Source organism: Sminthopsis crassicaudata, chromosome 4 (assembly GCF_048593235.1).
Source record: "Sminthopsis crassicaudata isolate SCR6 chromosome 4, ASM4859323v1, whole genome shotgun sequence".
Classification (NCBI taxonomy): domain Eukaryota; kingdom Metazoa; phylum Chordata; class Mammalia; order Dasyuromorphia; family Dasyuridae; genus Sminthopsis; species Sminthopsis crassicaudata.
In genome coordinates, this window is record NC_133620.1 from 449,890,522 (window position 1) to 449,914,332 (window position 23,811).

The 23,811-nt window shown below is 48.7% G+C and overlaps 1 protein-coding gene across 1 annotated transcript in view; it reads right to left on the reverse strand.

The window, feature by feature from the left end:
• Positions 1 to 1,225: 1,225 nt before the first annotated feature.
• Positions 1,226 to 23,811, reverse strand: part of LOC141540952 (neurofibromin-like) — a 26,285-nt gene continuing 3,699 nt past the window's right edge. The window contains exons 4-11 of the mRNA XM_074264906.1: positions 22,663 to 22,901; positions 19,810 to 19,932; positions 19,494 to 19,621; positions 19,170 to 19,270; positions 17,940 to 18,082; positions 17,655 to 17,701; positions 15,591 to 15,807; positions 1,226 to 4,833 (exon numbers count right to left, since the gene is read on the reverse strand). Coding sequence (XP_074121007.1) covers positions 4,691 to 4,833; positions 15,591 to 15,807; positions 17,655 to 17,701; positions 17,940 to 18,082; positions 19,170 to 19,270; positions 19,494 to 19,621; positions 19,810 to 19,932; positions 22,663 to 22,901 — 1,141 coding nt within the window. The 3' untranslated portion in view covers positions 1,226 to 4,690. The remainder of the gene's footprint in view (positions 4,834 to 15,590; positions 15,808 to 17,654; positions 17,702 to 17,939; positions 18,083 to 19,169; positions 19,271 to 19,493; positions 19,622 to 19,809; positions 19,933 to 22,662; positions 22,902 to 23,811) is intronic.

The window sequence follows — 23,811 nt, forward strand, 5'->3', positions numbered from 1 at the left end:
GGAGGGGATGTGGGAAAACTGGGACATTAGTACATTGTTGGTGCAGTTGTGAACTCATCCAACCATTCTGGAAAGCATTTTGAAACTATTCTCAAAGGGCTATCAGACTGTGATCCAGCAGTGTTTATACTGGGCCTGTATCAAAAAAGTAAAAGGACCCACATGTGCAAAACTGTTTCTAGCAGCCCTTTTTGTAGTGGCAAGGATGCCCATCATTTGAGGAATAGCTAAATAAGTTATGTGAATGTAATAGAATATTATTGTTCCATAAGAAATGATCAGCAGGATAATTTCAGAAAAGCCTGGAGAGACTTACGGGAACTGATACTAAGCGAAGTGAGCAGAACCAGGAGATCATTGTACACAGCAACAACAAGATTATATGATGATCAACTGTGATGGGCTTGGCTCTTTTCAGTAGTGAAGTGATTCAGGCCATTTCCAATAGACTTGTGATGGAGAGAGTCATCGGCATCCAAAAGAACTATGGAGACTGAATGTGGATCATGACATAGTATTTTCACCTTTTTTTTTTGCTTGCTTTTTTTCTAATTTTTTTCCCCTTTTTGATCAGATTTTTCTTTTGCAGCATGATACTTGTGGAAATGCATATAGAAGAACTGCACGTTTAACAAATTGGATTATTTATCATTTAGGGGAGGGTTGGGAGACAGGGAGAAAAATGTGGAACACAATGGTTTGCAAGGGTCAATGTTGAAAACTATCTTTGTATGTATTTTGAAAATAAAAAGCTATTTTTAAAAAAATTAATAGGACTAGCCTTTGGCAGGATAATAGTTCAGGATGGTTTCAGTATATAGGAATAAAACAATTTTATTTTCATTCCTACAACAAAACATTTCGTCCAATTGTTTTAGTCGTGTCAACTCGTCATGATCCCATTTGGGATTTTCTTAGCAAAATACCGGAATGGTTTGTCATTTTTTTCTCCAGCTCATTTTACAGATGAAGAAACTGAGTCAGACAAGGTGAAGTGCCTGCCCAGGATGACCCAGCTAAGAAGTGACTTTGGGCAGATTTGAACTCAGGGCGATGAGCTTGCTAACTTCAGGTCTGGCACTCAATCCACTGTAGCTACCCCCAAAATGTATTTCCTTCAAAGAAGTTTCCTTATTCTTGAAGACAAACTAACAGGAGGTCAACATAAGGCAATTGTGAAGATGAGGCACTTCAAGAAATAAACATAACATCCCACAGCTCCAAGCAGGTTGAATTTACATTTTACTTCAAAAAGGGGGGGGAGTACATACATGAGGAGGAAAATGGGGGTAGAGAACAAGTATCTGAAACTGATTTCTACAATTTTCCCTAGAATTATCGATTTTGTGTCAGCAGCTGTTTTCCTGCTGATGTAGACTCACTTGCAGTTATTAACAGGATTGTAGATAAGGAAACATTGTCAGAATTTAGGCCCCAATGGAAAGAAGAGTAAGTTATCATACAACAATGTGATTTTATAGTACACAGCATTTTCTTTTAAATGACTTAATGTAATTGCAAATTGCAAGGAGTTAACAATACTAACACAAGAATAATCAAATTTATGTGTTATCCATGTACAGCAACTAACTGCTTTACAAAAAAAGCAAAATAATACAATATTGTCACATGTATTTACAGTGTAGTAAATATACTTTTCTGTCAAATTTTACACAAAAACTATTTACAGGTGAATATACTGCATTAAAAAAAATGTTGTGGCTGACACTAAGAGTGACTTTTTGGTGGTAAGTCTGTTGCATAACATTGAATAAGACATGCTTCATTACATCGCGGGTGGGGTGGAAGAGTAAAAAACAAAACAAAACAAAACAAAAAAAAAACCAAAAAAACAACCCTAGGGGAAAAAAAAAAACAAAACAGAAAAGCCCTAAAACCTACCAATCAGTTAGGAATAGAGCCCTGGTGAGAATTCCCAAAAGCTCAGTCCCTAAATCAAGTGAAATATTTCTCATTTATGGAAAATAGCATGCACATGAGAACTGAGCCATTGGTTTATGAGACAGATTATGTATGACTGAAATACTTTTTTTTTTCCCTTTTAAAAAAGGGGCAGGAAAAACCCCTACAAATGATACATGATGGGTAACATGCTCTGACATTGAGATATTCAGATCCTAGCGTCTGGTACGAAAACATAGCCCAAATTGTGGAGGGAAGGCGATTGGTATAAGACAAAATTATAAACCGTTCATGTTTGCTCTATTAAAAACTCAAGTTTGTTTTGTTTTGTTTTGTTTTAAAGTGAAGGTTTGCCAAAAATGGCCATTTCCAACCTCCATGGTTTAAATTTGCCAGGATATACTAGTAGGTCAGAAAGCTGGACTTTCTGTTTCAAAGGAAGGGCAAACAATTCTGATTTGTGCCACGCTGATCATCACATGAGGTAATCAATCCAAACGAATCCCATTGGAAAGCAAGGGGCTTGGTTTCTTCATGCCTTGAAAAATCTGCTTGTGGAAAAGTTGAATGGATCAAAAATCATCATTTTCAGTAATAAAAATGACCTTAATTAAGAAATTGTTCGGGTTTTCTATTTCAAAGAAAGTGGTTAAAAAAGCAAACATCATCATCAATGTTTTCATCAAACAAACAAAAAAAGGACTGAAAAAAAAAAGATGGAATCAAAATGACCGATATTCCCAAAGCCAAGAAATGAGACAAGTACTTAACCAGATTCACTGGATCTGAGGATGTGGTTTGAAAGAACCAAGACTACAAACTGATGGTAAAGTTGGTCCTTGGCACAGGTAACTGCTCTACTCCTAAGGTCAGCTCTGTTCTTGTAGCATCCTCATGGGCTCAGGAGTGCTGGGACCATCACAATTCTACTGCAGCATTTGGAGCATGGAAATTTTTTTTTTTTTTTTAAGTTTGGTTAATTGCACAAGTCTTCAACTTTTCCCAAGAAACCTATGTCAAGAAAATTATTAATACTAAGGTTTTTTTTTTTAAATTTTGGCAAACCATTTGCATATTAAGTTTGTGTTCATCTTTTTTTTTTCCAGGACTGTAAACAAATTTAAAAAATTAAGTTATTTCTGAATATAACAAAAGGCAATTTATTTACATTAACATAGTACATTGTTACTGTGTGAGTAAATGTGGATTATGTGTATATTATTAAAATCTGAACACTTAATTGTACCATTCTTTATTAATTTAGCTGTGGAATTTAGTTTACTGAAATCCACTAATGAAACAGTATTACAGGAAACCCCTAGGTCCTCTCCCTTTCCCTGCCGCTAGATTTCTTCCAAGTCATCGATCATTTATCTACCTTTAATCTAATGAAAAGCGGGGGCTGGGAGGCTGAACCTATCTTGCGCAGGACCCAGTTTCCCTAGATGTGCACGTCCAGATCGCTGCCCACTGAGCTCCACGCCCTCCGTCCCGCAGGCCCCTCTGCGTCGTCACCTGCATCGTACCACAGGTGAAAGGCTGGCGCTCCAACCAAGCCCTTTGGCAGCATAGCAGCATCTCGCAGTCTCCCCATTGGTGACTTTACTGTGGGGTTTGCTCGTCTTTTCACAGTGATTAGAAACAATTTTATCTCGTTAAACCCAAGTGTTTTGACTATCACGATTCTTTTCTTTCAAGGTCCAACAAATTCGGCAACACACCTTACTGTGAAAATACCGGATATTATGCAGCTACCAGGAATTTGTATCTGACAAACTTAAATGAAAGAGAGCTAGCTACTTCAAAAATTAAGTACCGTTTCATTTGACTCAAGGGAACTAAGGGGGTCTAGGCTTCAGTAGCCCTTGGCCAAACGGGAGACGTAAAAGTGGCCTCTCGGCCACGCTGGCTTCCTCGATCCCCAATGACCCTGCCTGAAATTATTTTGAGAGCAAAGGGAGAAAAGGAAAAGCATAATTCCCATCAGGTGATGAATGGCCGGTGCCTGTAGCACATCCACGACTTAGAAAAGAAACATCTGGAGAAAAAGGGGCCGGTCCGGACAGCCGGACGGCGTGGGTCTCGATGGGCGGCACTCCGACTCTGGTGACAAGAAGGGACCCAGCCTCCCGCGTCACCCCGTGATTATTGCTAAAGCTCCGAGTGTTCAGTTCTCACCCACTTCTCGTGAAACGCGACGCCCCCCAAAGGGGCCCTGCACATCCGGGCTCCCGATGAGGGGTCACCGAATCTCTTGGCCCAGAGTTCCTGGCCTTGTATTGTTACCGAAAGCCCACAGCGGAAAGTTAGAGAGTGCGAAGGGGTCCCAGGTGCCATTTCTCGCCTCGCTCTGGGGGACGACCGAGAAAGGAAAGCACGGACGGTGCCCACCCCCCGCCGGGAGGTTCCCCTCCTGGCTCCCAGACTGGCTCCTGAAGTCCGTTTGAAACCCCGACTCAAACCCACCGAGACCCGCCCCAAATGGGGAAAACTAAACGAAAGGAAAATAAAAGAAAAGGCAGCATTGAGCTCGGTGACTGTTCAGAATTGATCATCTGGCCACATGGGTGATGGGACGCAGAGAGGAGGCGAGTGCAGCATCACAGCAGGGGAGCGCGGGGGCCCGCCGGCTGGGGGCGAGCGTGTGTGCGTGGGGGGCTGACGGGCAGCCGGGAGGGGGGCTGGACGGGGGCCGCTGGCGGCGAGTCGGCGTCGGGGCCGCGGCGTCGGGGCGCTTTTGTTTTTTGAGAAGCAAAGGGAGGAGGCTTCACACGATCTTCTTGATGCTGTGCCGCTTGAAGCTGCCGGCACTCCTCTGCTTCTGGACCTGGCTGGCGGAACCGTGGCGCGTCCTCCCGCCGCTGCAGTGCCCGGTGGTTGGCGAGAGCTCCACGTTCTCCTTGTCGATGCCTGTGTGAAAACAAAGCAGGCCTGGTCAGCGTGAGCACCGGTAGTAGGCCTCAGGGGTCCCGAGACGCCTCCGGCACTGAGGGGCAAACTCCAGGGACTGACCCCTGAAAGCCTCCTCACATTCTGTGCAGGAGCGGCCCAGGATCCTGCAGGAGGGAGCCAGAGGCTGACGGGCCACGATGGGGACACGATGGAGGACCCCAGCATGACTGTCAGTCAGCGGGGCTCACACGGACCCTCCCAGACCCCAGGCTCTACTCCTCTGGGGCTGCAGCTCACAGCACAGATCGACAGTTTGACAAATCATTATTCTTCCTTCCCTCCATGCCTAAGTTTCCCTAAATGCCCTTTTTTTTTTTAAAATTTTTTTTTAATTTAATTATAAATTTTTTTGACAGTATGTATGCATGAGTAATTTTTTTGGTAACATTATCCCTTGTATTCATTTTTCCAAATTATCCCCCCCTCCCTCCACTCCCTCCCCTCCAATGACAGGCAATCCCATACATTTTACATGTGTTACAATATAACCTAGATACAATATATGTGTGTAAATCCCATTTTGTTGTTGCACGTTAAGTATTAGATTCCGAAGGTGTAAGTAACCTGGGTAGATAGACAGTAGTGCTAACAATTTACATTCACTTCCCAGTGTTCCTTCTCTGGGTAGTTGTTTCTGTCCATCATTGATCAGCTGGAAGTGAGTTGGATCTTCTTTATGTTGAAGATTTCCACTTCCATCAGAATACATCCCCATACAGTATTGTTGTTGAAGTGTATAATGATCTTCTGGTTCTGCTCATTTCACTCAGCATCAGTTGATGTAAGTCTCTCCAGGCCTCTCTGTATTCCTCCTGCTGGTCATTTCTTACAGAGCAATAATATTCCATAACCTTCATATACCATAATTTACCCAACCATTCCCCAATTGATGGACATCCATTCATCTTCCTGTTTCTTTTTTTTTTTTTAATTTTTATTTTATTTTTTAATTATAACATTTTTTTGACAGTACATATGCATATCTTCCAGTTTCTAGCCACTACAAAAAGAGCTATCAAAATATTTTGGCGCATACAGGTCCCTTTCCGCTCCTCAGTATTTCTTTGGGATATAACTAAATGCCCTTTTCTTGAGGGCAGCTGTCCCTGGGTTCTCAGAATGGGATGCCTTTCAGTAGGCCTGGGTTATGAATCCCCAGACTGTCCAGATAACCCCAAGGATGAGGGTGGTCAGCAAAAAGACCACCCGAGTCCTTATTCCAAAGCTACAGAATTAAGTTAAACTACCCGCTCCTGAACAAAGCACGAAAGTGAGGAGCTTCCAAAGCAGACTTCAGAAATCTGTCAGCTTGTCCTCAGACTTGGGAAGGGATGTATAAAGCACCCAATCATCATGGCTGGTGTGTTCATGGGGGAGGGGGGGCAACAAGGGGAAGGGAAGGAGGAAAAGAGAAAAAGAGGAGGAGTGGAGAGGAAGAAGAAAGGGGGATGGGGAGCAAGAACGGAGAAGGGGAGCAGGAGAAAATATTTAGCCTCAAATTTTTACAAGCATTTCAAAATGTGGCAATGCTGGATGACCTTATCTGTGTGCGTTTCAGCAATCCCAAAGACAGGCAGTGAAAAGAACGGCTGATGCTCTGGATGACCGGGGCCAGCTTCGTGTCTCCTGCCCTGCAGTTCATGGGAGCGGGTAATGGTGCACGCTTGGCCCGCGACGCACCCACAGAACACAATTCTCCTGCGATCACGTGTCGCCTCTCTGCCCCGGCTCTTCCCCTCTGTCAGAGCCCTGTGTGCCTTCACTGCCCGGAGGTCCTGGGTTGGCCCCCCCACTCCAGTCACACAGTTTGCACCTCCCAGGTCAGGGCCTCGCTCTTTCTCATCTGGAAGGCCATCAGTCCTTCTAACCGGCCTTCTCGCCTCCAATCCACACACCGATCTAGCTGTCTAAACGAAGGCCTCAGAGGTCTGGCTCTGGGAGTGCCCCGAAGAAAAGCCTTCCGTCGGCCTTAGAAGAATCCACACTGGATCCCAGACTGCTTCGTGGGCTTGCCGGGGACTCTTCCCCTTCACACCCAACGAGGCTGGCTGCTCTTTCCCATCCTAGAGTCATCCCCATTTCTCTCCGACTCTAAGAATACGGCTTGTTCTCCAGGCTCAGGCCGTCCTTGATGTCCTCTCCCAATCTCGTCAGGGTTCTCTTCCTCAGACCACACTTACTTGTTTGCCCGCCACAGTGCCCAGGAGAACTTTAGCTCCTTTAGGGCACAGACTGTTTCTCGTGGTGTCGCTGGTGCTCAGGACAAACAGCGGATATTTAATGACTCTCAAATCTGCCCCTCCAATCATCCCCAGGGGAATAATAAGGCACAATGGCAATTAGTCTCTTTTAAAGCTTAATTTTGTGCCAAAAAACTGGTACTATGCAAAAAACATCAAAGAATGCGCTACCGAACAAGAGAAATTACCATAAGAAATCCTGAGTGTGCTTTAGAATAGAGGCTGCTAGAACAATTATCAACATAATTACACCAAAATGTGCTCAGGAAAAAAACTCCAAAGATAGCATGAAAGGAAATTAAATTATAGCTGATTCCTGCATTGAAGCCTCTGAAGCCATCGCTTCATTCTCCGTCTCGGCAATCTACATAGCAACAGCTCTCTTAAAATGGCAAAACCCCACGAAGGTACCACCCGACAAGGGAGGGAGATAATCTCCCCAGAGATGTCAGCCCAGGGCTGCGGAGGGCACAGAGGACCACTGATCCCTGAAGCCCTTGGCTCAGAAGAGGCAGCTCTGGATCACTCTCCATGCTCGCTAAAATCTATTAGCCCACCCTTGGCGGGAGGTACTTTTGACAAAGCAAACTTCATGGGCAGATCTCTTTAAGCAAAATGACCAGGAATTGGCAGGATTCGCTGAAAAATGGGGCTGAAATGGCACTCGGGCCTACTCTACAGGGCAGTCTCGTTACACCCGGACCACCCTGAATTATATCTGTGAGATGTGTGGGTCCCGGGGTCAAACTTACAACTGGTTATGAGCAGGAGAGAAGCTGGAATGGTTTGTTTGGGTTTGTTGAGGAGGTTTTGTCAGCATTTTCATCCGTATGTTCCAAGGCATTATGGGGGCTCTGTGGAACTTAAATTCTAAATAACCCATCTGCATTGATCAGTAGAATGGTCAGAGGGTCTGCTTCCTCTGATGGGTGTGGGGGGGCAGCTTGTTTTATTTGCCCAGAAAGTGAAGGGTGAGAGGGAAGGGAAGGGAACTCTCCCCAAGATCTTACACATGAGACTGTTAGCTGGAGGGAGCTCAGTCACCTGCACACAACTTCAAGCCTATCCAATCTCGTGTAGTCATTAAAAAAAAAGTCAATAAGGAAAAATCAATTTAAAAGAAAGCTTCTCTAAGTTCATAAACACTCTTTAGTTCAGACCTCTGAATGCTGCTAATATCTGTAAGAGTGAATTCCCTGCAGGATCTGGATCAAGCGCTGATTCACGCACTGGAATCAGTCACCCGAAAAGTCAAGTGGATGCTGATAAATGCGTCCCAAGCCTGAGGAAGCCCCGGTGGAGCAGCAGCGGCAGGGAGCTGTTCTGGGGCGGCGGCGTGTACTTTACTTGGATTCGAAATGACACCGGCAGCCATCCGGGTTGGCAAACCTTTCGAAGCTGCTCTGAAAAGGGAACAGATCCTATCCCTCTGTCATGTGTAGACGTGAAATACTTTCTGCTCCCTGCCTGAGAAAGAATAATTCTGGATGCCCACACAATGTTGGGGAGCTGCAGGGGAGGGAGAGGGATGTGCAGAAGGGGCATGCAAAAATGGGGCGGGGGAGCCGCTGGAGACAATGACGAAGGCACCAGTGTTGGAGCGAGGACTCCTGGGTTTCCAGACTCAGCTCTGTTCTCTGCGGTCTGTGGGAGCCCTCCCTGGGCCGAGAGGCTTCCTCTGGACCAGACAGCCTGGGAAGCAGACTGGTGAAAAGCCAGAGAAAATCTCCGATCCATCCCACGTGCCTGGGTGATCACGGGATGATTTCGGACTTCCCATCTAAGAATGTGGGGGTTGGGCCAGCTGATCCCTTCTGGCCCTCAATGTGTGGTCTTGATCCTATTTTAACTACAGAACCTTCCAAGAAAGGTGGGGAAGGGAACCTTGAGACCCTGAGGAAGTAAGACTAACCTTAGGAGGTGGGGGGAAGGAAAAGTAACCTCTCCTCATCTTTCCTTCATCAGAAAGCCCAGATCTGGTTAGAATTCCTCTGCTGTCAGCCCTCCGTCCCGCCACGCCCTATGCCTCATACCTGTACAGGGACACTGCAGCCTGGGGGCTGCCACTTGGAGACCTCCTTCGGGTCTCCGGAGCCCTCGCTGCGCCCGGGGTCTCCCCTGCCTTGCAGCAGGGCTGTGAGAGGAGCCCCGGGAGCAGCGTGCCCAGGACCAGTGGCGGGATGGAAGGTGCAGATCCGGAGCACGGCAGAGGAGCTTTCCAGGCTCCGGCGCGGGGGGCAGGCCAGTGAGACACGCCCACGAGGTGGGGGGAGACCCATGACAGGCAGAGAAGCTCCAAGCTAAGTCTCTCAGTCACCTGGAATGCTCTTCCAGCCCGGTCAGCAGAGGAGCGCAGATCTGTGGGTTTTCTTTTAATCCCACAAGCACCGAGGTTTAAGGGCAAAACCACCACCGGGTCCATCAAGAGACTGCTCAGCCTCAGGTACTTCATACCTCGATAACAAAGAATCGAGGGGTAGAACTGCCCTGCTGAGCCAAGCCGCTTGTCATTTACTAAAACCACCTGAAGAGCACAGTAACTGCGGAGGTTTGTTTTCCGGGCGAGAGGGGGCGCAGCAGGGCTGGGGTCTTCCCAGAGCACTGGGGGCATTTCTGCTCCGGCCACCTCTGCTCCGGGGGCAGCCTGAGGCCAAGAAGCCGCCGGGAGAGCAGCCGGCCCTGGCGCAGCCATCCGAGGCCGGAGGCGCCCTTCCGACGATCCCTGGGCATCCCGGTTTGTGAGCCATCCGCGGGTCTTCACAGATCCCGGTCACTAAATCCTCACCACCAGAAACCCTGCCCCGCCGTCCCCCACTCTCTGGCTCGGCAGACGCTGCCAGTCCCAGTAGCCAATGCTCACAGGAAGAACCGAGACCAGAACCGAGGACCAGCCTAAAGACCGCCCTGTATTTTTCTGGAATCAAAAACAGGCGGGTTAGAAAGCTGGCCACGCCCTCTGATGACCCTCACTCCAAGGAGGAATCCAGCCTTTGGGAAGGGCCTCATGTCCCCCGGACTCAGGCAGCGGGTTCTGCTGCCAGCCCGCGGGCCCAGCTCACCTGCTCTCACCATGAGGAACCGCACGCCAGGACCTAGAACGTTTTAACTTTTCCTCCTGGCTCCTGATCCAGGCCTCTGGCGTCAGGCAGACGTCCCCCCTCCCCCCATGCCAGAAGACGCTTCTTCAAGGCTTCCCTTTCAGACTTGCCTGCCCAGTTGGAGCCCTGGCCCGGCGCAGCTTCAGCAGCCCCAGCTTTATTATTAGCACCGTGCTTTTCCCCGAGACAAAACCGTCCGAAAGCACATCCTCTTTCAAGAGCGCTGCTGGGTCGGAGCATCTCGGGACAATTTCCTGCCTCCCCTTCCCCCCAAAACCTGGGAAAACCACTCTGGCCTTTGCTGAGCCAGGAGAACCAGTGAAACTAAGGCCTTGGAGGGAGAGCTCACGGCGCCATGTTGTCTTTGTGCTAGTGGCTAGCAAAGGGTTTCTGCGTGCAGAGCAATCTTAATCCAGGCTTTGCAACGGCATCACCACAGAGCTCCAAGGAGAGTGCTTACTAAGTAGATTTATCTGTTCTGTCACCGCCCCCCAAACTCACACACTCACTTGTCTGTCTCTCCCTCCCTCTCCTCTGCCCCCCGCCCCCCAGCTTATACATTTTAACCAGTTATGTTTGACAGGAAATACTGTGGCCTTGGAGTCAGAGATGGGTTCAAATCCTGCCTCTGACCACACCGTCTCATGCCCAGAAATGGTTTCTGACTCCTGACCTCGGTAAATGACCGAGACTCTCAGCGGCCCACAAACCCACCAAGCTGCGATGCTACGAGCCCCTGCGGCCCAAAGAGGTCCTTCTGTCCGTTTCATTGCAGATCCAGTCCCCGGGGTAGAGCTACCGGGTCATGTGTCTATGCCCCCCCCCCCCCAACTCAGGAGTTACGAGATGTGACGGGCCCTCTTGGTTGATGCAAAGACCCTCGTGCTGCTGCAGCAGCTAAGGCGAGCCCGCTCTGGATGACGCACAGCCTGGAAGGGCAGGTTTCTGCTCTAACTGCCTTCCATCAGAGAGGGCTTCCGCAAGGCCAGCTTAAGAGTCAGTTCTGCAGCCTCAGCGCTCTCGCTCTGGCAAGTGGCCACGGCCCTGGCTGAGGAGAAGCTGGCACCGAGGGCCTCCACGGTGCTAAGTCAGCATTCGCCTCTTCAGCCCCGGCCAAGAAAGCTCTGATTCCCAGCGCAGTGCTCGGGGCCTGTGGGAGAGGGGCCGCTGTCAGGCGGGAGGGGAGTGCCAGAGGAGAAGGGCAGCTGCTTTGGGAATTCGATGCTGCAGACTGCAGGGAGATGTACAAGGAGGCCAGGACGATACCGGCCCCCCAGCCCAGGCCGCCCTCCTCCTCCTCCTCCTCCTCCTCCGTGAGAAGAGAAAGCCACTGTTTCAAGTTCCCTCCTTCTCTAACACGGTGAGAAAGGATGTCCAGGGTGGGGACTCGGGGACACTTTGCTGGCATTTCTAACACTGAATGCTCATTAAACAACTGCAGACAGTAAAAGGTCATAGGGAAAGGAGCTCAGTTAACGGCCCCAAGGTCAGGAAAGGCTCCAGGCCAGTACATCAGGCAGCCGGGTGACCTCGGGGCAGGGGGAGGTCACTGAGGAGTCCCGGTCTCTCCCTCAGAAAAGAGGGGTTCCTATCATTCACTCTAGCATGTCACGGGGCTCCTGCTGAAAAGATGCTCTATAACCTGCAAAAGGCTCTGAACATCAGGGCCACGGCCGTTACCCAGAGGTGACCAAGCTTCTAACACGTGAGCCAGGGGCCGAGCAAATGGCTGTGGCGGGACCACAAACCGTGAGCCTGTAACTCTCCTGCTCAGGCCGGGCCTTCCCGTTGCCTCTAGGATCACACCTGAATCCTCCCTTGAGCCTTTACAATTCCACAAAACCCGGCCCCCACCAGCCTCTGCTGGCTCAGTAGAAACTGACTCACCTCCTCCCTACCTTGACCCGGCCCCTTCTATTCCAGCCTCCCAGCTTCAGGCCTTCGCCCTGGCAAAGGATGTCTAGAATCCGCGGCCTCTGTGCCTCCCCTCAGAGTCCCTGCCTTTCTTTAATTCAGCTCAAACAACATCCTCCACGGGAATCGTCCTCCCCCACGGCTAGTGTCCTTCCTCCCAGATGATCCTGTATTTTGTGATTTTTACATAAATTCTATTTATTCACGCCCTATTTATGTTGTATGTTTTCTATGTGCTTTCTTTCCCTATCAGACATGAAAACTCACTCTAAGTGGGGGGTTGCCTTATTTCCCCTTATATCCTCAGTAATAATGGTAGGGGGCTGGGGGTGTAGCTGCAGCCGGAATAAGAAGAAACAGCTGATGCTGACCTACTAAGTGCGAGGCACCTGGGCTCAGACTTCACAGTTATCATCCCCTTTCCTGGCATACAATAGATAAAATGCTGGTTAAGGGATTGTATTCATTGTGTTCACTGTTTTCCTGGCTCTGTTTACTTTACTTTTAAACATGAACTCCTACAAATCTTTCCTTAGTATTTAACATTTTCTTTGTAGCAAATTCCATTCAGTACAATTTGTTGAGCCATTTCCCAACTAGTGGGTGTCTAGTTTGGCATTTCTTTTTGTCACTCACCTCGTAGGGTTTATTCCCAGCAGGGCAATCTCTGGGTCAAAGGGCATGGAGTCCCTTTGCAGGTCTCACTCCAGTCGCCCTCCAGAAGGGCTGGGCCCAATGCCATCATTACCTACGTAGCCATTCATCTTTACACAAGCCAGCCCCGACATTCTCTGCTTCTGTCTTCTTTGCTCATTTGTTTGATGTGAGATCAAACCCGAATTTCCTGTCTTCTGGAGGAACTCCTTCACATTGCTGTTAATAGCACGCAACTTTTGGAAGAATCATTTGTTCATCCTTTGACCCCTCACCTTCTGGGGAAGGACCTCTGTGATTTCCGAGAGCAGTCTTGCTATCAAACCTTGCCAGAGATTTCTGATGCACGCTCTTTCCCCAGCTGAATACTACCCTTCTGGTTGCCTAAATTTTATCCATGCAAATGCTTTTCAATTTTATATAATCAAGACAACCTGACTCCTGTAAAGCCCTTTAGCCAGATAAGAGCTGGCTGGGTATGATTAGCGTGTGTTCTGCTTTTTAGGATATCCTCAATGGTCTATGTGGGGTATGGTATAAGATGCTGGCCAGAGGCTATTTTCTGCTGGAAGGCCCTTTCCAGTTTCCTTCTTATCAAACAGGGCATTCTCTCCGAGAGGAAGCTCACGCGGTAGCTTTACTGAACACTGGCCGGCGTCGTACTGGTTTGCTGTTCTATTTTTTTAGCCAGCAATAAATGACTCTGACGTTTCCTTATAAAGCACTGCACCAAAGGCTCTGCTTTATGCGTGGCTTACTTTAGGTTTCGGTGGCACCCCTGCCCAAGCTCTCAGGAGTGAGGGGCGTCTGGTGTCTTCCTCATAGTCCGATGGGCGGCCCTTTCACTGTGCAGATTCTGACCCCCGCATTTTGTTTATCCAAGAGAATGAAACCGGGGCCGGCCATGAAGCCCAGTCGGTTTTGCAGAGTTTTTGCTACTGTTTGGGAAAGCCTCTTAGAAAGGACACTCTTTAGCCATAAGGGAACTTTTCAGGGCCTGTTGCTAAGCCCGTATCTCGCAGAGGATTTCTCATGTGTGGATGGGGGTCCCTGCCAACATTCTCATCACAGAGGTGTGTACGTGCACACCTGGATCTGCAGCTGCCATTGCAAGCTTCCTTCCCCAGACTGGCCCAGGGTCACGTCACTCTGCTGGGCATGGGCAGGGCCTGCTCAGGTGAGCCCCGGTGTGGGCACTGCCACGCTGGCTCTGGAGCAGAGGGACTTTCAGACTCTTCCCTGCCACACATGGGTCTCTTTCCTGTGGCTGTCAGAGCCGGGAAACTCTCCACAAAGAAAAGTCACTTCAAGTGTTGCACAGCATCACCCGTCTCTTAATAACCAGTTTCTATGATCACGACAAAGTAATTTCCAAGTACAGAATCCCTCCCCTTTCCATGGTCGCTGGGAAACGAATTACAAAGATAGTTCAAAAAACTAAAGTTCATTCTCCTCCTTGTAGCCCTAAGTTCCTGTAACTTGTCTGTCTTTAAAAACTTAAAAAAAAAAAAAAATTTAGTAAGAGGAAAGGGGCCTGCAATTTCACTAAATCTTAGCCATTGTGAATGGAATCATTTCCTCAGATCCCTGCTCTCTGAAATCGTGACTTAATCATGATTAACTACTCTGCCCTGTTAACAGCAATCACTACATCATGCCCTACTCAAGCCTAGGTCTGCAGCTGCCATTGCAAGCTTCCTTCCCCAGCCTGGCCCAGGATCCTCTTAGCTGCACCATCCCCCGCTCCTCGTTTCTGCTTTAGCCTTCCACAAGAGCTCCAATGGCTTGCCAGGCCACCCAGCCAGTCTGCTCAGAAGCAGGTCCTGAACCTGGGTCTAGGGGACACTGAGGCTGTCAGGCTCCTGCCTCTTTCCCTCCTCCCACGGGGCTTCAGTATTCTTGGGCACCGAGTCTGAAAAACCCCACTCTAGGAAGAGGCTCCTCCTGCCAAGAAAGGCCCGAGGTGTAAAATAAATTAGAGAGATCTGTTAGAAGGCTACTCTCCTCCACAGACTTCTTGGTCCCGAGTGACCAGAGGGTGAGGTAGGTTCCTGCTTTTGAAGTCCTCCGTGGATCATCTCACCCTCTGTTAAGGGTCCTACAGTGACTTCTTATGCAGTACGGAACAATGTGAGCCCCTCTGCCCGGCCTTTGAGGCCCTCCCCAAGGGGCTTCAGCTGTCATTTCCAGCCTCCTTGTATCCTCAGACCTGCCCAGGCCCCCTGTGGGATCCCGCCAAAGCAGGCCCCTGGCCATCCTGTGCTTTCTGGGCCGCTGGCTGCTGAGTTGCCTCTCCTAACTTGGTCTGCCACCAGGCAGATAATGATGTCTTTCCCTTCAGACCTCAAACGCACTTCATTTTAATGCATTTTTGCATTATTTTACATTACAATGCCCTGGGTGCCATCTCCCCCTACTATGTACAGTAAACTTGCATCCATATTCTCTATCCAATCTGCACACAGTAGGGACTTAACACACAAGCATCTGTTGGACAGTCTCTTCCTCTGAAACACTCACTGCGCGCCTGCATCACAAGGGACCTGAGGACAGCAGCAGTACGGCTGCAGGCCACTGGCCCTGCTAGACCAGACAAACCCCTCCTGGAACATCCTGGGAACGGGCTGAATGTCTATCTTCCCACTACCCTGGGAATGAAGGTCCCGAATGGAAGCACAAACCAAAGCTTGAGGTTAACAGCTACCGGGTCTCTGCACGTCGGCGCCAGACTGACAGGAAGGAGGGATCTGCACTGCTCTGGCTCCTGAGCACCATGAGCCCGCCTTGCTCGGAGAGCCCCTTTCCTTACCTGGGGAATGCTGGGAAGTTGCCAGTGAGGTCATGGAGTTAGAGAGGTTGAGGTTCGCAGTGATACTAAGTTGGCTCTGCACTGCGGGTGGGTAGGGAGAGGTGGGCGTTAGGAGGGACTCCTCACTGGCTTCCTCATCGATTCCGGGCAGATACGTGTCAATCAAGGCATCGAGAAACTTCACGATGAGCTCGGCATAGTCTGGGATCTGCGTCTGCTGCAAAGAGAAAGGACATCTCCAGATCCGTTCCCATTTGTCACTGACACAGAGCCCCAGGGGGCGGGTCTGTGGGGGGACCAACTATGTGCACTGGCCCGTTTCCTGTGATCAGAGCCCACTCCGGGTCACCTGGCCCCATTCTAGGAGTTCACCGTGAGCTGGCCTGTATGCTGTTCTTTCTAGCTCTCTTCCTAGCAGCAATCCCCACCAGCCATTTTTGTTTGGTCCTTTCCAGTGTAATGATCATTCTTTTTGGCATAGAAACAAAAGCAGAACAAAATATCCCTTTTCATCGTCAGTGTCTATCCATCCGAACAATAATGCTCTTCCTTTTCTCCCTCTCCTCCCTAAGAAAGTTTCAACAACGCCCAGGGGTCCAAAGAGCCTGTAAAGCTCCTAGATGAATTTTCCAGGAGCCAGAGGCCACCTGTTCTGTGCTTCCTCTTGAACAAACGTACAGAGCAAATCTGGCTCTGGACTTCTGGGATGTCCAATCCCAGCTTTCTTCACAGACCAGAGCCAAGGAGAGAGACCCGATACGCTGCCTTCACTCCTGTGATCATTTGGTGGATTTAAACACAGACCATGTTTACGTGGTCATTTGATCAGGACACACGACTAAAAACCTGCATGGCATTCTGAAGGCTAAACTTTCAGGACAGCTCCTGAGCTCTGGCTCTCCAGAGAGAGTTTAACTGGGAAGGAATGTGTCGCAGGGAGAGAACAGGGCTCGGAGCGGGAAGACATGACGGAGTGAAGCCCTCCCTGTCACATACAGGGCTGTGGGACTGACCTGTCGAGGCTCAGCCACCGTGACGCCACAGAAGGAAAAAGTTTCTACATTGGCTGATCCTCACAACAACAGACTAAGATCAAGACTTTTTTTTTAATTCACAATCTAAAAAGCTAACTTTTTACAACTGGGGAAGAATTCACTCAATCAACTAACACTTATTTAGTTTAGCACCACCCGTATCTCGAGCACCGTAGCCCTGTGGTGAGGTGAGGGGCTTACTTCCTCATGACTTTCAATACTGCATAACCTCCCTCAATGTCTGTTCCCTCCCTCAAAGCTGATTGTCAGTCATCTAGAAGTCTGTAGAAAGTCTTCAAGAGGTACCAGAGCTCCACAAAGCTGAGCGCCCTTCAGCCAAGTGGGCCCTGAACCTCTGGCACGGACCACTGGCAGATGGTCATCATTGAGCCCAAAGTCAGAATCCACAACGTTCTGAGAGAGCGCTTGGGGAAACCAAGGGCTGGGCCAGGCCAGGACGGAGAGAAAGAAAAGTTCCGCTTTCAATCCCCATTCATGGTCTAGTTGATTGAATGCTAGAACAGATGGCAATCAAAGAGTAGTTTTTAATACATAAATGCATCTTAATGCATAAAAAATTAGAAAATGTTAATGCAATCCATCCAGTGGAAACTACTATATAAACTGAACATTTGGACTGAGAGGATCCCCCAGGAGGGGCCTAGAAAGGATTTAAAAAATAATGAGATAAGCACATGACTTAGCGTGCTTTTTCCTGACTGAAATACACGAAGCAGGCAGACTCAATTATCGAAGAGACAAGAGAAGACGGAAGCTGTCCCCCGAAGAAGGGTTTCCAACGGCTTCCTCGGCTTCATCGAAGAGATGCGCCCCAAGAGACGGAGACTACATGGCCTCTAAGCGGAACTCACATCTAGAGGAGCTCGCCAGAGGAAGGCTTTCTGAAGCTTCTCTTAAATATTAACAGAGGACCCACCCTGCTCTTTTGAGAACTGTCAAAACTCAGGGCCCATCTCTCATTTGGGAAATATTTTGTTCTGCCATTCACAACAAAACGGGGGATTCTTACCTTAGAAAACGGCCCTGCAAACCTCCACAGACCGTTAAAACCGAAACCTACAACAGAACAAAGGCTATTAACTCGTGACCAGCATTTCTTTTCCGAAAAATCAGACGAGGAAAGCCACGCGTTTAAAAAATCTCTTCAGATGGGAGGACAATGAAGCTCTGGGGGATGGGCTGGCGACTAAAGCGCATTTATACGTGCAATAATGGAAGTTATTTCTCCACCGAGGGGACGCGCCAAAGAGCCTCGGGGAGCTGTGCCCAGCCCCGCCCGCCCCAGCGGACTCACTCTGGAGGTAGGCCGTCTGGTACTGCGGCGGGGCCTCTTCGTGGTAGACCACGCTCTGCACAATTCCGTGGACCGGGTTTAGCAAATTCGGGTCTTGGCATAAGGAGAGCAGAGTGTTTATCTTTGAGTCCAACAAATTATGTCTAAAAAAACAGAGAGACACTTAACAAGATTAAGAGAACAACGACAACAAAACGTTAGAAAAATAAGATAATGTCCGTCCTCACGTAGCCAACACCCAAGAAAGCGTCGTTCACTCGGTTGCTTTGAATTTTGAATTCGGCAGTAGCCGCTCAGCTTGCCTCTGCGCCTCTCCCCCTCCCCTTCCTATCTCAGCTGATAAGCGAGCAAAGAATGGAAAGAAAAACGAAAAATGCCTCAGAGTAGTCAAAGGAAACACCATTAGGAAGATGAAAATCTGTTGGCAAGGAGAAGAAACCCATAAAATAGAGCGTAAGTTCCTGGGCCCTCTATTGAGCACCTCAATCAGTATATAAGAAACGACTCTAAGAGGCCACTAGGGGGCGCCGTGGATGGAGCCCCAGGCCTGAATTCAGGAGGACCCGAGTTCAAATCTGGCCTCAGACCTAACACTTCCCAGCTTTGTGACCCTGGGCAAGTCACTTAACCCCAGCCTGGGGGGGGGGGAAGACCATAAACAGTTAATATTTTAAAAAAGAAATAAACCTAATAGAATAAAGTAACAAAAAGAGAGCTCAGAACTGCGGCTTATTCTCCTTGAACTTCTACATTTAAAAAACACCTGGACAAAGTGTCCCGGAGCCTGAAGTTCAGCAGAGACTTCTGGGGGAACAAGAAGGGAGGAGAATGGGGAAACGGCGCGGCGGCACGGACCCCGTTCAGGAGGACGGGACCCGCTGCGATTAAAGGAAACGCAGAAATGAAAGGCAGACGATGCTGGGAAGTTCTGACCGGCCTCCCCTCCGGGTCCAGGAATAAAGACGGCAAGTTCCGCCACCTCCATCTCCCCCTCTGACCTTTCCTAACAAGACTACTGAGGTGGCGCGGCGGCCGCGGGGTCATGGTGACGAAGGCAGTGGAGGAGGATGAGGATGAGGATGACGTCGGTGACGATCAGCACCAGCGGTGTGATAGCGGGGAGCGGTGGCCACCGCGGGGGTTGGCGCGGCGGTTGTGGGGGAGGGGGCGGCGGCAGGAACTAGTGCAGCCTTTAACTCAGCTGAGTAAAGGGCCGAAGCGCACACTTACACCACTGGAAAAACCTTTGGGAAGACAACGCTGGCCTCGGCTAAGTACTCATAGAGAATGCGCTGGTCAAACTCGTCGGCGGTGTACTTCACCAGAGTGGCCTGTGGGGCAAGAGCGAAAGAAGCCCAGGGTCACAGCCTGGCTTTGGGCTCGCGGCTCCCGAGAGCGCCCGTCCGTGGTCAAGCAGACCAGCCTGAGACGGCAGCATCTGAAAAAGCGACTCCGGTGTCCGTGACAACCGACACGAGACTCCTCGGCTTCCCCCTCCTCGGCCACCCCCCCAACATCCTTCCCTGGGCAGGCCTACGAGGGCCGGGCCCTTACCAGGACGGTGAGAAGAAGAGCCTGGGTCTTGGGGTCTGTGAGCACTTCCTCATCCAGCAGCACGTTGGATTCGGACACGGACACTTTCCGTAGCGGCGGGTGTGGCTGGGGGGAGATCCTCTGGGTTTCTGCAAGACAACGGGCCCGGGCTGTTACAAGAGCAGCTGCAGTGACCCCAGGTGCAGATCGCTGCCCCCCAAAGTTAACAAACGCGAGCCCCGGAGCCGCCCTCCCTCTGAGGCACGGCCGTCCCAGGGATGTCGGAGGCGGCCGCGCGAGCTCCTCGCTGGAGACCCCTGAGCCACCCGCTTCTCACCCATCTCGTAGTCGTTCTCGGCTACTCTCCTCATTTTGGGGGGCGTGGTGACTCCAGACTCCTGTTCTTGCCTTTTGGGAGCTTTGGCGTCAGAGATCAAATGATCGAAGCTTTTCCTCGTCCCTAGGGAGCAGAGCAGAGCACCCCAGGGTTACACGAGGACAAAGGCTTTGGCGCTGAGAACACCCAAGTCCAGGGAACAGAGCGATCACGGAACCGTCTCTGTCGCAGGTTCTGCTCCGGTGGAGGCCGAGTGTGGCCAGTCCACAGCCCCTGGGGAGTCTGAGCTCCCGGGCGCCGACACCCTGGACCAGCTAAAGTAAACCATCAGGTGTCTCCCCAAGTTAAGGGGTCACAGGTGTTTTTGTTCGGCGCCGGGAGGGAGAGGAAGGCCTGTGTCTGACTCAGGAATCGAGGCCAGCTCGGTCAGAGAAGCCACCAAAAAAGACACCTGGAACCAGGATCCCAACACTGAACAGAGGTTCCCAAGGATGGCAGGGTTCTGGCAAAAATTAAGTCTGACTCAGGCCCGCTCCCCCACCAAGACCCGGAGCCTCCCCACATGTTTCCTCCTCTGTAAATGAGGGCTTGGGCTAGACCATGCCCACAGTTGCTACCAGCCCGAGCATCCTACGATCCTGTGAATACAGACTCAGCTCAGGGGCACTGACAGGGAAAGCAAAGCGTCCTTTGTTAAGGATGGACCCGTCCTCCCCGTCTCATACGTGGTGCAGAGTGTGCCCAGCTGAAGAATCCGCCTGCCTCCAGGGCCATTCTCTCATGGATCGCAATCAGAGGCCCCCGGGAGCCGAGGACTATGACATAGCCTGGTTTTTGCTGGAGGCAGGGGGGATGCTGGGGAGCTCCGGGGCAGGCGTGGGGCCTGGCTCTGCTCCCTGGACGTGGCCGGGGCCTTCAGTGGATTCTCACCGGAACCGGGTGCTCCCCCAGGATGTCGTGAGGACCAAAGGAGATAAGGCACACCTTTTGTAACCACCTCACATGACAGAAATGGAAGCCACTGTCTTTGGGTCCTGATGGCGCTGACTTCTGGGTATGGTTTAAAGGAAACCTGAAACCCAGAGCCCTTTCACGCAAACTCTATAGAGAGCTGCACAGTTCACTTCAGGGGACACGTATTTACCTACTATTTCCAGGCATTTTACAAAGCTATCACTGTACACAGGCTGACACGCTTTCTCCTACACTTTTATTTGACCTCCTCTGATGAGTAAAATGAAACTGGAGTCACCAGAACCTCTGGAGGCTTAAGAGGAGGAGATCCAGTCGTATGATTCAAACAGAACCTAACGGAAACCCGGTGCACGTTCTGGCCACTGGCATTTGGCCCCTGACTGTGACTCCAGTCTGTCTCTTTCCCATTTCCCCTGTTATAGGAATGGTTCCCCCACCTCCACCCCCCGCCCCACAACCCCAAGTCAGTCTGTTTTATTTCTAGATGTCTTTGTGACCATCTAGTTATTCATACAGCATCCTTTCATTTGATAACATATTTCACCATTAGTGAATTGCAAGACCCACTGAGCTATGAATGCCCTTCGGCCATCATGAGATCATCTGGACCGCTGGGCTTTTTCTCTGTGATGACCTCAGCTGTCTATGACAGATGAGCTCTCACGGGTAGAGCTCCAGTAACTGAAAAATAAAATGATTTAATAATAGTTTCTAACCTCACTTGCTCTCATTTAACTGACATAGTAACTACATCCTTAAGATCTGCCTCTGAAAGGTCTCATTTTAGGAGGAAAGTGAAAGATCTGATTTTAGGAGGAAAAGGAAAAAACAGACAACAGTGAACTACTAGTTACTTGCATCAGAGTGAAAGATTCTGCTCTGAGGTTGAAATTTTTGGAGACCTAGGCCTAGGGCTCTGGAAGCCCCTGCTTGAGCCCAGAGGAGGCTTCCCTTGTAGAATCCATGTCTTAAGCAGAAAGGAGAAACCCAAGACAGCCCAAAGGCTGAAACTCATAGGCAAGCCTAGAGTCCTCACCAAGAGTTCCACATCAAGCGATCAAAGTTTATTTATATATTTTAGGGGGATATTTCTTGCAGAAACCATAATAGTTTATTAATGCAGTCAGAAAAAGAAATCAAAATAGCTGGATTGGACATTTAGAATGGCTAGTCCAAACCCTTCATTTTACAGAGAGGAAAAATGGCTTATCCAGGGTAATAAGGCTAGTGAGCAGCAAGGCCAGGAGGTAAATTCTGGTTTCCTGACTCCCGTGCCTCTAGTGCACAAATGCTCTATCATCAGGTTTTCTAGCCCATCAAACTTCCCTTAATCACAAAAGCAGAAAATGATCAATCAATGTCTCTGCCAACTTTCTGTTACAAAAGATAAAAGAATCAGTCCTCAATCTTGGAAAATTGATAAAAAAATATACTGTACACCTGCCCAGCTGCTTTATAGAGCAGCACCTCCCACATGTGCTTCATCCCACAACAGCCCTGGAAGGAACAAACTGAGGTTGAGAAATTAAATGATTTGTTCAAGGTCATTCAACTAGCAGATCGTAGAGCTAGAATTTGAACCCAGATGACTAAGGCTAAGTCCCGTGGTTTTTTTGTTTTTTTAACCATGCTGGTTTCCCATTAAAAAAAAAAAAAAAAAAAAGAAATTATTTGATCCTTCAAAAAAAGATACACACACATATTTAAATATATATATAATATAAGCCTCTAAATTTATAATATAACTATAAACACATCTAAATATATATGATATATATATATACACACAGCATCTAAATTTATAAAAATAAATACACACATACCCTGTACAATAAAAATTGATAACACAATGTTACACATACAAACATACAAACTGACCAAGCAACTTCTTTGTGTTGGCCTGGGAAGGCTGCCCCATATCCAGGCTCATGGACTTTCTGGTCCGGGGGCTAGTTTGGCCCACGGGAGGGTAGCTGGCTGCAAGATGTCTCTCAGATCCCTTTGGAGAGGACCACGGCTGTGTTTCTCTTAGTGTCCTGAAAGATGTAAATACCAAAGACAAATAAATTGGTCTTATAACAACCATTTTTTCCCCAGAGTAGTAGTTCAAACCACTGCTGTTAATTAATTATAAATTGCACAAGACAAAATCCTCCACAATGCTTTAATTATAATATTTGTAACAGGAATAACAATTTAAAATCCCCTAGTGTCATCTTATCAGGACAATTTAGTTTAAAAAGATCAGCTCCTACACCTTTGACTTGCCAATTCAATCACAATTACCAATACAGTGTACATGAGCAGAACTCTTGGCATTGCTATAAATTGAATTTAAATTAATACTCTACTAGAATAATCCTAAATTCTAACTTGCTTCCTTAAAATACAAGGAATCCAAGACAAAGCAGCCCTGCGTTTAATAACTACTACTAACTCAGGTATGGGTAAATGTTTCAAACATTTTTGAGAAAAGGGTGGTTGAAGGAATGAAACATTTTGTCCGAGGGTCAATTTGATTTGCTTGGGAACAAAAAGAGCAATTATCAAAGTCAATTGTGATTCTACATGAAAAACAAATTAGGTCTTCACCATGTTAGTGGAAAATTATTGAATATCTTTCATTTAAAAGGGGAAAAGTCAATACGCTGAACTCTCCAACTAATTAGGAGTCTGATTTTTTTTTTTTAAACACATTCTCTGCCTTGGCCAAACCACGAGAATATACTTAATTGATACACAGGCATGAAAGGGTCAGGATAACACCTCCTCTATGGGGAGAAACTGTATTTATTCCTACTAACACATAGAGAAAGGATGTGATTTAGCTCTCAAAAGTTCATTATCTATGGTATAAAAACTGCCAGACACCAACGTTTTATATATGAAAACAATCGATCGGAAGCACATCCAAACACGTGGATTTCTTCCTCAATTCTCGGCAGCTTCTGGATGCCAGAAGGTCTCAATGTCTGCCTTGTGGGTGGTCCAAGGTAATATCACAGGACAGTTCCCCATGGCAGTGAT